Source organism: Hippoglossus hippoglossus, chromosome 1, assembly GCF_009819705.1.
Source record: "Hippoglossus hippoglossus isolate fHipHip1 chromosome 1, fHipHip1.pri, whole genome shotgun sequence".
NCBI classification, from domain to species: domain Eukaryota; kingdom Metazoa; phylum Chordata; class Actinopteri; order Pleuronectiformes; family Pleuronectidae; genus Hippoglossus; species Hippoglossus hippoglossus.
In genome coordinates, this window is record NC_047151.1 from 14,061,138 (window position 1) to 14,074,447 (window position 13,310).

A 13,310-nucleotide genomic window follows, 5' to 3' on the forward strand; every position below is an offset into this window, starting at 1 on the left:
CGCCATCACAGATACAGAACCTGAATCTCTATATCATCAATAGTAATATCATCCCTGTGGGTCAGTTCATGTAATGTAAAGCAAGGAGTTTCCAACATTTTAATATTAGAAGGTGACAGTGAAGAAGGGAGTAAAGCTCATAATGAGAAATACAGTTGTGACGCGATAACTCACCCAGTGTGCATGAAACTGTAGCTGAGGTACCTCCAGGCCTGGGCTCGTAGCTGGGGGTGGTAGGGTAAGGGGCTCTTTAGGAATGACGGGCTAGACACCTGCAGGACCAAGCGGTCCAGCTGGAACCCGTAGTACATGAACACGGCCACCTGGGAGAGCGCAGAGGGATGAACAGGAAGTGAGTGAATTCAGGATTCATAAAATATATACACTGAATGAATTTTAGGAATTGTTATTTCTATTTTCTGCAGATGACTGAAATATATCATGAGAAAGTTTCTGTTATTGATATTATTACTAATTAAAAAAATCCCAAACTTTTTTTTATATTTTGAAACATATTTACATTAGTTAGCTGCCTCCTCTGTCCTAACTTCTGCTGGTACATCACTTTATTTCTTGCTGTAAATGCACTAACCGTTTAGTAGAATAATAGAAAATAAGGCCTATCTTTGAAGTAAAAGTACAATATACAGATAATTTAGGACTGTTTCGTCAATCACAATTCACCTCAGCGATGGTGATCGCCAGAATGAGCAGCGGCGGGGGGCAGTAGGTGTAGCTGTCAAAGTACCACTTGCGGTCGACCTCGCGGGGCAGCGTCTCATAGGCGACGTGTCGGACCAGCCGTTGCGAGAGCCCCAGGCCGACCTCATCTCTGAGACTGCAGCCTTTCAGCTGCCTGCTCCCCTGCAGGATGGCCCTCCGGAAACTGTTGGAGCGCTTGTTACTCATCTGGAGAGAGGAGGAAGGGAGAGAGGGAAGTGATGAATGGGATGAAAAGGAGGTATGGAGCGGGAGCGGGTGAGGAGAAAGAGGGAGGCAAAGAGAGGACAAAGAGAGATTTTTCTCTTATGATCTCTTATGTATTATTTTCTATTATCACATTTCCATCTGTTTTTTTTACATTAATCCTTCTGTTTATCTGCATTTTATTTAACACATGAACAATTCAAGATAATGATGGAATGCATATTCATGAACTATTCAGAGTACAAGTCGAGCCTCAACACTCTGAGTACAGGCCACACACATCAACCGTCCTCCCTGAAAGCCCCCTCCCTCCTCGCCGTGGCAACAGAATGCCTGCATCATCACCTAGCAACCAACAAATTCTTCTCTTTATCCCTTTCTGTGAGTGAAGAGTTCATTTCCCAACACATATTTGTCCTTTTGTGATCACAAGTACTTCATAAATCAGAATCTTTCCATCACAGGTCTTATCTTTATAAATCTGACCACATGATTCTTCTGTTCAAAGACACTGTCACTGTATAATTTGATTCACTGCAATTATTTTCCTGCCACAGGTGTCACATTTTTCAAACAACAGCGTCACATTTTGAAACTGTGCCACACACACACACAAACACAAACACAAACACACAATGTGTCTCATTTTTCATTGGATCTCCCATTCCCCCCACTCTCACACACACTGTATAAATAAAGGCAAGAAGAAATGAGGGGATCTACCCTGATACAGGAATAACATGGAAGAATAAGTGATAACCTAAACATAGATCGATTTTAATCGATTAAGTCAAAAAAGAAATTTAAAAAATGCTGAGACAAACAGAAAACTTTCTTTTTTGAAGCTGTTGGACAGGTTGTGTTTTATCGCAGCTGTAAGAGTCTCGGCTTTCTGCCTAAATCACTGCTGCCGCCAAGCTTTGTGCCTTTTATTGCACTTGCTGTTTTATTTTATAAGACTCTCCATGACGATGCAAAGACTCCTGTTCCCCCTTTTCTCTCCTACACCCTGAATCTCTTTTTCTGCTGTGTTTATGTAATGCTCCATAACTCAATTCTACTGTTGTGTTTGTGCCTCTAGGATTGTGTCACATGGCAGATGCTATATTTAAGGACATAGGGATGTAATATTGTTTTCAGCAAGGGCAGAGATTTGTCCAAATGAGGAGAAATGTAACGTCGAGGAGTTATTGGCAATAAAAGTACAATTAAAAAGTGGTTGGGTGCAACTATTGCAACTTTTAAAAGCTATACAACTTTAAATTGCCTCAAATGTTAAATGTGTAATGAAGCTTGGATTGATGTTTGTTCCAGTATTCTCACAGACGTCTCAGAGCAAAAAGGAACCTTCTGCTTTAAAGATGACAAACAACTTGAGAAGTCATAGCTGCAATTCAGATTCATGTTTAATTCAGAAGAAAAGACAAAAACAATAGTGGCATGAGGACAGATGTAACATCTGAACATCAATAAATTCTCTGAATGAGCAGTTGGCTGATGTGTCTGCTGGCACAGCTTAATGAGACTTTTAGTGTCTCTGCAGGGATCGCTGTTAGGAGATAAACTTCAGAAAAAAGGCAATTATTTCAGCCTTTATGTCAGCCACAGAGAACTGTGGGAAAATGATTACGGGTTACCATGGCCACTTCCATACTAAAAGCAAATACACACTCACATGCACACATAAAGACCTCCCCCAGGCTGCCATGCTCCATAACGACAGTCAATTCTTTGTGTGAAGTGACTGCAATTCCTCTGCTCTTTGTACGACACAAAAGAAAGAATGACGCTTGGCCTGTTTACCCAATGGCCAGAGGAGAAGGGAGAGAAGGGAAGGCCATCAAAACCATCGAATCGATGTTCGATCAACAGGGAGATTATTGCACCGGAAAATACAGTCAGATATACTAGGTGGAAAGATAAGGAGACAAACTGAAGAAAGAAGAAGAGGAAGAGGACCAAGAGAGGAAAGGAGGGACCGAAGCAAGCGTGGGAGCAGCGTGTTATCACAGAACTTTACATTGTCAAAAAGATGTGGAAACGTAAAATGGGATTGATGAAAACCACATAAAAAACGATTGAATGAGTTTAATTAATCTGCTGCTATAACAGCTTCCACTCTTCTGGGTTCAAGTTCCCTGCCAACTTTGCTGCAGGGATTTCCTCACATTTAGATGGAAAACAGCCCTGTTTCAAAAAAGATGAGCAGGTTGATGCCATTTGGCAAATTCATAGTTTCTGTGCCCGTCAGTCCACTGCTGGTGGGTATGCGCTGACTCCTATGCGGACGTCCATGTGGATTCCAAAATCTGTGACTGACTATATGCGTTGACTGCCTATGCTCACGGTCCAATATGTCCCCCTCCTAGAAGGACGGGATCGTGGGACCAGGTATGAATGTGTGTAAAGCCAGACCAACGTACGAATGGGACTGTGGTCATGTGTATGTGACTGTAACAATTATGCAACTCTCAGCAGACACGGAATGCAGAAAATATGGTCAACCATTTAGCTCCAGCTCCATCGTCCCCTGGTGGCTGGCTGCAGTACACATCAAAAACCCTGCCTTCTCCGTGTTAGCAGAGGGATATGGGCCAAACTAAAAAGTTTGCAACAATTTTTTTTTCTTGTCAAAAATGGTTTCTATCAATTTAGGTAGTTTTTATCACACTGTTTGTTAAAGTGTCAAATGTGTGTATCGACAGGATTTCCATAAGGGAGCGACTCCACTATCACTACTGAACAGACTCTGGTTCCACATGACGTCAAAAGCACAAGATGGCGGCACCTGTATCCGATATATTTTGGCTTCGGAAGTGGTGCAATCTTTAAAAAATGTCTTTATGGACCTCTGTGCATGAGGAAACTATCATGTCTCCTATAATACACTCACAAAAAGGTCGCAGCACAGTGTCTAACATACTGTATCCAAACATTAAGATTTACCCAAAATAAAAGTAATTAGAACTAAGGAGTCACGCCATAGACAAGAAAAGGATACACAAATAGAAATAACTGTATCAGGTACACACACCCCAAAAATAAGAGAGTGTAAGTGCGGGTGTGAGCACTGGCACCAATCCTTCATGATCACTCCTCAATATCATCCTACTGGGGCAGAAAATAGAGCAGTTGGACCTCTCTGTAGATATTTTGGGAAGTGTAAACCGGTTAGTGAGCCAGTTTCTGCCCAGGACAGTCGCGTTTATGTGTGAGATGCGATGCACGAAAGAGGGTTGGACGGAATCACACGGATGGACAGAAAGAAGAAGGTGAAGTGGCACAAATAAGGAGGAGGCAGAGAGAAAAACATAATTTCCTATGCAAAGGAAGAGAGACAGAGGTAAAAGAACAGAGAGAAGAGGAGTGAGCGGTGATTTGAACGCTGACTGTGACGGCGTAGTGAGCAGGTAATTACAGAGCTGTGTGGCAAAGGAGAGATGCTGCGACACATAAACCCCCCAGAGTTTGTGTCTGTCTCCTCTTCCTCTCGTTTTTCTCTTCTGTCATCTCTGTCTGGAAGCAGAACAGCTGGAGAGATAAAAAGTATTCCAACAGACACCAGGCACTGCCAATTAACTCAGAAGAATAATTATATCACTCGGTCAAGTTCCCACATCGGCCTTGACCCTTGGATCTTTATCTCACAGAGCATTAATTCTCTGCCCTTGGAAAGTCTAACATGTTGTGTTTACATGCCCATTATCTACATTACAACACATTATCTATATTGCTTCTTTGAGGGTTGCAGTGGGTGGGGACTGAAATTGAGCGAGAGGCGGGGCACATCCTGGACAGGTTGCCAGTGTATCACAGAGCCAACATGTAGAGACAAACAACCCTTCACACTCACATTAATACACTCAATCTTTTTAAGTGATATTCCACTCTTTTCTCTGATTAAGTCTGACGCATCATTATTGGTAGCACTGATATGGGGGAAAGGTTGGGGTGGGGGGGGGGGGTTATATTGCATGAAATTCAGCCTACAACACAATGTTATTTAAAGAAAAAATTAATAGTGGCATTTAAATTGGTATAAGGGCTAGAACGAGCATGTTTTCATTAATAAATAGTCCGTTTAATATCTGTATTCATTCATTATTCTGTCAGAGTTTCGTCTACAGGGTAAATCATAGAAAAAGTAAAAAAATCTTCCATCATAAGTCTTAAAACTACTTTTAAAATGATTGTATTGCTGACATAATAGTTTTATTATTCATTCACTGCACAGCATATTACCATAACCACAAATGTCACTTCTTCTCTCTTAGCTCCGTCCCACCCTCCCTGTGCTGCTCTCTGTGTTCAGCTTGTTTTTTGGATGCCTCTCTGTGAATGTAAAAAAACATTCAGCGAGTGGACACAATAGTGACTCAGAAAAATGTTTTTTACACGCAAATGCACGCAACCCATTCCTCTCTGTCCGACTTCCAGTGGCCCGACATGACCCGCAGCCTGTCACATGACACGAATGCACCAAGAGCAAACCAATGGCGAAAAAACCCTCTGACATTTTCCCAAGATTCCTACAGGCCACATTCCTCACCCACTGTACCAGACAATAAGCAGCTCCGAAGAACAAGAGAGACGGGGAGAGGATGGACAAACACACACTCACAGACAACAATGAGTTTGCTGCTGACGCACACAAACCCACCCCACCCCACCCCTCTGCCACCCACTAGTTGTTGTTTACCACACAACTACTCCCACTCCAGGACCTACACATCCCAGTCCCAGGTCAGCAGTTCAGCCTAACCATGAGGAACAGCAGCGAGACAGCGGAAAACAGAAAATGAGAAGGTTATGAGGCGGCGAGCACAGCTGGAGATGCTTGAGTGAGGCCGCGGACAATCAGCGGCAGGCAGCAGTTTGAAGGTGAAAGTGAAAGTGGGGCAAGGTGAGCGTTAGGAGGGGAATTTATCACCAGACTGAGAGTCATTTCATATCAGGAAGACTCGCCACCTTGCAGCTGAGGTGATCTTGAGATATGGCTCTTGGGGATGAATGTAAAATTTGAGAAAAGACTGAAATGTGAGCAAAGAAAGCAAAGTGCATGATGTTGACAGTGATGCTGAAACCCAGAGTCACAAAGTCAAGTCCAAGTACTACACTTTGTGTTTCAAGTCTCAAACAAGTCACTCTACACCATTACCAAATTTTATGTCAGTACATTCCACATAATTATTAGGAGAGGATGTTTTCACTTCAGTTTGTTTGTTTGTTAGTGACATGACATTTTAAGCATTGAAGAACATATTTGATATATTGATGTTAATAGATGAAATAAATAATTGATAAATTATAAAGTTCCCAAAAGTATTGCTGCAGCGAGTGACCCAGAAAACTACTGATTTCCTTTCAACACTGATGTCAGTGAAAAGTTAAAACGTCTCACCAGGTTCACAAAGTCCTGGTAGCAGATTTTGCCATCAGCATTTCCATTGGTGAGGGCCAACAGGACTTCCAGTTTGTGGGGGTCGAGCTCGGAGCCGTGTGCCGCCAGAAGGTCCCTGAATCGCTCTGTACTGATGAAGCCCGAGTTCTCTGGGTCATACTGCAAATGAACACACACAGAGAAAAAAGAAAACTGAGACGAGTCTGATATGACAAGACCTTTATCTTCAAATCTTTCCAGAGAGAAGCGGAAAACTGAAACAATAACTGAAACAATAACTCAAAGCTAATTATAATGTTCTGATTTGTTTTGCAGGCACAACACACATGCAGTGGCACCAGATACAAACAAACATGTGAGAGGTTCATGAGCAGTCAGTATCCACCTCCAGTGCGTAGTTTTCTGTGGAGCCAAATGTCAAAAGCTCAAAACACCATCAGCAGTGAAGTGGTTTAGTCATAGTTTGAGCGTCTTGTTAAAAAAGAAAAAGAGACAGAATTGCTTCTAAAAGGCCTGAACACGGAGACGCGGCGTTGACTTTTAACAGCTCTGGATTTCAGTGTGAAGTGACACTGAGTGCATGTAACCACAGGCTTTTTTCAGCTTATATTCACAGCCAGAACAGAGGAGGCATTCAAATGCATCCGCAAAACACCAGATATTCCCACAAAACCAAAGCTATTTTTTAAAAAGACGGAAATTTTAAACACCACCGGAGCAGTGATTACTGAGGCACTTTAATGGGTGAAAGGCTCAGCACTTATCTCTGGCTTTGTTACCCCTGACATCGTGGCCCCACACTCTCTTTTCTTTGCACTTGATGACTCGCTACTTCAAATCTTAAGAGGTGAATTAGGGTGAAAACCACTTGAAAATATACAAATTTAAACTAGATACCCTGCAGTTGTATGCCTCCACCGACCAGAGTATGTTCACTCTACGTAATTTTTTCCCCCCGGATTCATATAAAGTCACCATGACCTTTGAGCAATGAAATCTTATCAGTTTATCCTTGAGTCCAAGTGACAACTGGTCAAAATTATAAGAAATTCCCTAAAGACAGACTTGAGATAAGCCTAAAACACCTTGTACAAGTACAAGTTTTCTGATGCCACAGTGACCTTGACGTCTCACAGTGACCTTGACGTCTGACCACCTGAATCTAAGGGCATGTCAAAGTTCAAAATTGAACTCGTGAATCCACACAACGATTTGCCTCACCACAGGAAAAGCGAGGGTTCAACTCTGAAATATTAGCATATATGTGAACGGGCCCTAAGTGAACATTTGTGCCAAATTTGGAGAAATTCCCTCAAGTCTTTCTTAAGAAATCATGTTCATAAGAACAGAAGGTCATATGACCTTGACCTTTGAACGTTCACCACCACATTCTAATCAGTTCCTCCGTGAGTCAAGTTAAAGTTTGTACCAGATTTGAGGAAATTCCCTCAAGGTGTTCTTGGGATATCGTGTTCACAGACGAACAACCCGAAAACATACTGTCTCTGGCCACTGGCTATCGCTGGCGCAGAGGCATTAAAACATACACACATTTAGCTTGTGTTCGATATACAAGACAGACGAAAGCCAAAGAGAGGCCTGCGGAGCGTGAGCCCTCTCTGCTTCCAATGGAACAGACTTCTGGTGATTCTGCCGGCCTTGCTTAAAATCACGCTGCCCTTCATCCCCTAAAATAAGGATAAAACAGAAAATGTTTGCAGCTGCGTCTCAGTATTTGTCCGTTCGACTGAGAACAAAACGACCTCGAATTAACAACAATCCAGGACTTGTTTGTTTGATTTGAATGTTTTGGGATGTGGGCAGAAGGCAGCTGCTCTCTCTCTCTCTCTCTCTCTCTCTCTCTCTCTCTCTCTCTCTCTCTCTCTCTCTTTCTGTCCGTGCCTGAGTGTGAGTATGTATGTAACAGTGTGTGTTTGTATATTTGCAAATGTATGTGTGTGTAACTGTGGCCATGTCTGTGTAAATACAGTGCATTCATGCATAAAGATGTGACATTCAGACACAATGAGCCGCCTGCCAGATTCAAACACTCCTGAACCAGAAACAGTCACTGTGTGTGTGCATGTGTGTGTGTATAAGTGTGTGTGTGTGTGTTTGCCATATGTCGGTGTTGGCAGACGCTGAGTAAAGCCAGGCTGGCAGCAGGTGCTCTGCGCTCCACCAAATGACATCAGACAGAAGACTTTTTTGGCACCGACTCGGGTTGTTTTTTTGTCTCTGTGTTACCTAACAGTGACAAAGCAGCTTTTTATTCTGTCACGACTGCAGTGGTCAGTACGACTCAGTGCCAATCTTTGAAACATGGCTGTGAAAATCACTTGTTTCCAACATATGCAATGAGAGGATTATCTCCAAAACCCATTGTGTCTTTGATAGATCACATCGCCTGTTAAATATGTTACATACTGATTCAATAGGAGACATTCACAGGAAGTGAACGTCACTCTGCCTCATCCAATACCTCCATCGCTCCTGACACAAGAGGAAGCAAGAGGCAGGAAGAGGAGGAAAATAGAGAAAAACTGTTTTGTCCAAAGTAAAAAAAAGTAAAGTTTAAGTTGAAATTACTCCCAGTTTTCTATAAAATGAATTAAATTGTTGGCCATTTAACCGCTTGTCTGAAATGTATGTTCTGTATAGTGTCCTAAAATTGTCAGCATATATAAAAATGTGTCTTCCTCAATACATATATCTATCTCAGTGAGGACTTTTCACACAATGCATTCCCTATCATAAACCATTTCAACCGCATAACCCCAACCCTTACTCTAACTCTAGAGAAACCAAGATTCTAATATGATCTGAATTGTACGTCTTCAACCGCAGACAGACATTTGTCAACACTATACCTGGCATTCTATTGGTTGGGGGATTTTGACAGACTTGTTACAAAAAAAAAAAATCCAAGCTCAGAAGGAAAAAATCCAAGATCAGAGGAGAACTCCGAGAGCAGACGTTTCACACGTGCACAGAAGTAGCGTGAGCACGAGGAGAAGGGAGGCAATCTGTCCAAGCAACAAAATATCTGAGTGCAAGAGCACAGGTTGAGCACAGGCAGAGCAACTCTAAGCACAAGCAGTGGCTACTTGAGGGCAAGCACGGGGTTTTGAGCGAAAGCGTTACAAAATCAGAACATGAAATTAAATTAGTCCTGCTCTCAAACGAAGACACACACACGATGCATAAATGTAAACTACTCTACAGAAAGAACAACCTTCTCTTGCAGTAAATCAGCCAGTTTCTGCCGAGGACATTTTCTCATGATGAAGTAACGTCAGCCAAAGCCAGTGTCACCACATAGTGTGTGAGCAAAACAATATGTGTCGTGTGTGTGTGTGTGTGTGTGTGTGTGTGTGTGTGTGTGTGTGTGTGTGTGTGTGTGTGTGTGTGTGTGTGTGTGTGTGTGTGTGTCCTTGTCACATTGTTTGTCCCAGACTGTCCAGGGTTATTTCCAACCAGAACTAAAGGATTACAATCCAGTCCAAGACCCTCAATATACACCTCCCCCATCTCCCCCCCCCCCCCCCCCCCCCCCCCCTCTCTCTCACACATACCACACACCCTAAAACCCCAGCCAGCCTCCTCTCAGCTCCTCTAGCTCCACCCCACACACATCACCCCCTTTTTTACCCTACATTCATCCACCTCTCCTTCACTCTCCCCTCCTTCACTTTCTCTCTCTAGAGCAAAAAAATTGCGAGCACCCTCAGAAAGAAAAATAAACACTTCAATAATTGCCCGTTATCTCTGCTGCTGTCACTCCTTGATGCAGGCAGCCATACATTATCTTCCTCACCACACACACACACCACACAACACACACACACACACAACACACACACACACCACACACAAACACACACACACACACACACACACACACACACACACACACACACACACACACACACACACACACACACACTCACTTGCTCCACTCTGCGACACCACAGGCTTCATAGTTGAGTGAGCACTCTCTGAATCCAACAGGCTGGCTGCTGGCGTGGAGCTTGCAGACAAACACAAACTCAACAATGGGTCTCCAATGGCAATTTCATGCAAGGTTTCCCCATCGCCTTCACTGCAATTAGTGATCATTTCCTTCTGATGCAGCCAGAGTTCCAGACCGGACGTTACATGACACAAGAACAACTCTCCATCCCAGACGCCTCAAGAGGCAGCACAAGCAATAAGCTAAGATTACGGTATTTTCTCAAATAGTCTAGAACCTGGCATATAATAGAGAAGAATACCAGTTAAAGATGATATTCAGGTAAGCAGAAAATATATTTGATACATTCTCAAAGACAACTGAGAAAACCAACAAATATTTTTATTTAAGAGGCTGATAAAAAAACTTGACAATTCCCAAAAAATACTTGATACTTGACATTTTAAATTAAGGCCTTAAATGACTGATCATATAAAAATGGCCGCTATGGGTCTCTCCATCAAAATAATACCTAAAGACCTAGTTTGATGATGTTGCGACGCAGCGTGGGATCATGGGAGTTGTTGGCAGAACCACCATTTCTTGTCTCATAAGATTCTTTGGGTGTCCCCTGTGCTTTTGTGTTTTACTGGGACAGCTCTGGCGACAGAACGAGCAGCAATCGGCAATGAATAATCGTGATCCATTACGAGCGACCAATACAAACAGTGGAAGGAGACAAAACAGGCGAGTGGCTAACTGGGTGTTTTTCCTTCGTCATACACCATTTGCTCAGGAAGTTATAGCACAGACGGTCCAAGCCACAGGTAAAGCAGATTTGATGCTATTAAAGGCGACCAAAACAAAACGCCCGGTACCTTGAATAAATGATTTCTCCGGGTTTGAACATTGTTTGAAACATTTTGGATATTGCAAGTAACCAATTCAATACAATATATAACATAGGTCTAGTTGTTTTTACACACAAATCAGGCAAAGATTTAGGGTATTGAAGCATTTGCATATTAGCAGCTTGTGTAAGAATATTTAACAGATTGGGCTGAACTTTTGTCCGAGCACATTTTTAATTTTCGGAACCGTGTTATTGCCTGTGCTCCATAAGGCCTTGTTTTGGCAAACAGCAAAAGGGAGTGTAATGCAAATCCCCAGATTAAAATAAGCATGCCACGCACGCACACTCACGGCATTCTTGTACTTCTATCTTAGTGAGGACACTCATTGGCATAAGGCATTTGCCAGCCCCTTACCCTAACCTTAACCATCACAACTCAATGTCTGACCTAAAGCTAACTCTAACCATAACCTTAAAAGCAAGTCTTAATATCTCAAAGAAGCCTTTGGAAAAGTGAGGACCAGCCAAAATGTCCTCACTTTCCAAAAATGTCCTCACTCCGTAAGGTCGATGCTCAAAATGGTCCTCACAAATATATAAGTACAAGTACAGACACACACACAAATCCTGCCACAGACATAATACCACAAAGCATGCACAACGAACAGCTCTCATATTGAGGGCATCAGAGCACCCTGGTGCAGAGGGAGGGGGGCAGGGAGTAAAAGAGCGGGGGGGTGTTTGGGGCCTTGGCGTGATGGAGGGGGGTGTTTGCAGATTGGACACAATGCTCGGCTTTTTGTCTTCAGCCTCATTTTCATAAAGCTGAATATATAAGGAACCGGAGGATATAAGCAGTTTCTAAGGGTCAGGGAGTCTCCTCGTTTGAATAAGAGCCCGAGGAAATGAAGCAGCCCTGGTAAACATAAAATATAAAAGAAAAGGCTACAGTGAAAAATACACTCACAATAACTCATACATACCATGTACACTCTAGTGTTGTGCTCATTGTATTTACACAGAGACAAACAACAGACACTAGCACATAAACGTGATCACTATGTGCAACATGATTATGTAGTTTCTGTAAGTACGTAGTGTATCTTCAAAAGAAAGTCCCTGCTTCAGGATTATTTCACTCTTATATGGATGACTTCAAATCCCTTGTATAACAGGGCTGACAAAATTTTATATATATATTTCTTCTCAATTGGTGTTGTGATGTGACATCTAAAACATTTTTATGTACTTCCAAAACAAATTTTTGATCACTAAAAGATATAAATAAAGAGCAATAAAAAGCAGAAAATAAAGCCCCAAAACCTTCCATAACGACATCTTGAACATTTCAGAGGGGATGCATCCTGGGCGCTCTGCAGGAGACGGCTCATACTGCACCATGTAATCCTAAAATGTCTGTGTGAAGATCTCTGCTGCGAGTCGTGCTGTCACTCTGTCACTCTATGCTCTCTTCTGTGCAATAAAACAGAACTGCTGTGACACAAACTGACAGGGCAGGAAATTGAGTCTTAGAGAATAGAGTCTTATCATCTAATTTCATGCTGGAAAATAATACAGTTATACGGGTTCACATGGTAAGAGGCATGAAGCAGTCATTCAGCGCCATAACATGTGTGACCTGTCTCATGGGGATGCAGTGACCCGTAGGATATCAGCAGGTGGGGCTACAGGGGCTAGCGTCACTTGCTATCTGTTGTGCTTCTTCATCAAGTAAAAATACTGAGAAAAAAGCCATTAAAGTTACCTCAAATAGCAGCAAAGCTATGTTGGTGGACCAGGATCTAACACCCTCAATAAATGCAACAAATGTCTGCAGCTTCAGGTGTCAGTAAAGATAAAAAGTCGCAGACTTTAATAATAACATCCTCCAAGCTGAGGAGGCAGAGGAAGCATGATCATAGCCAATCAGCGTGGCAACACGCCTGACAGGATGGGGGGTGCGGTGCAGTAACATGTGTAACCTAAGCAACAGGAGCTGCAGCAGGAGTTAGTGTGTGAATATAAAGGAGTGAGGGAGATAGTGAGGAGGGAGAAGTGTGTTTATGATGCAGGAGACTGGATCACAGAAGAGGACAAAGTCATAGACTGCACAAACAGATGGAACATGGTGGCTCTCCGAGTGTCTCCATTGCCCCCTGGTGGCTGGCTGCATTGTA

The 13,310-nt window shown here is 42.7% G+C and overlaps 1 protein-coding gene across 7 annotated transcripts in view; it reads right to left on the reverse strand.

The window, feature by feature from the left end:
• The window catches only part of rhbdl3 (rhomboid, veinlet-like 3 (Drosophila)), a 52,952-nt gene that overhangs the window by 14,945 nt on the left and 24,697 nt on the right, over window positions 1–13,310 (reverse strand). For 4 of the 7 annotated variants that reach the window (XR_004615642.1, XM_034602518.1, XM_034602530.1 and 1 more), the window contains 3 exons: window positions 6,329–6,487; window positions 685–909; window positions 175–323 (listed from right to left, as the gene is read on the reverse strand). Coding sequence is in view for 6 of the 7 variants with exons in the window: in XM_034602518.1 (XP_034458409.1) it covers window positions 175–323; window positions 685–909; window positions 6,329–6,487 (533 nt within the window). In the remaining variant the exon portion in view is untranslated. Of the gene's footprint in view, window positions 1–174; window positions 324–684; window positions 910–6,328; window positions 6,488–9,563; window positions 9,687–9,733; window positions 9,871–13,310 lie in introns of those variants that run through there. The other 3 variants (XM_034602547.1, XM_034602541.1, XM_034602555.1) reach the window with 3 other exon arrangements.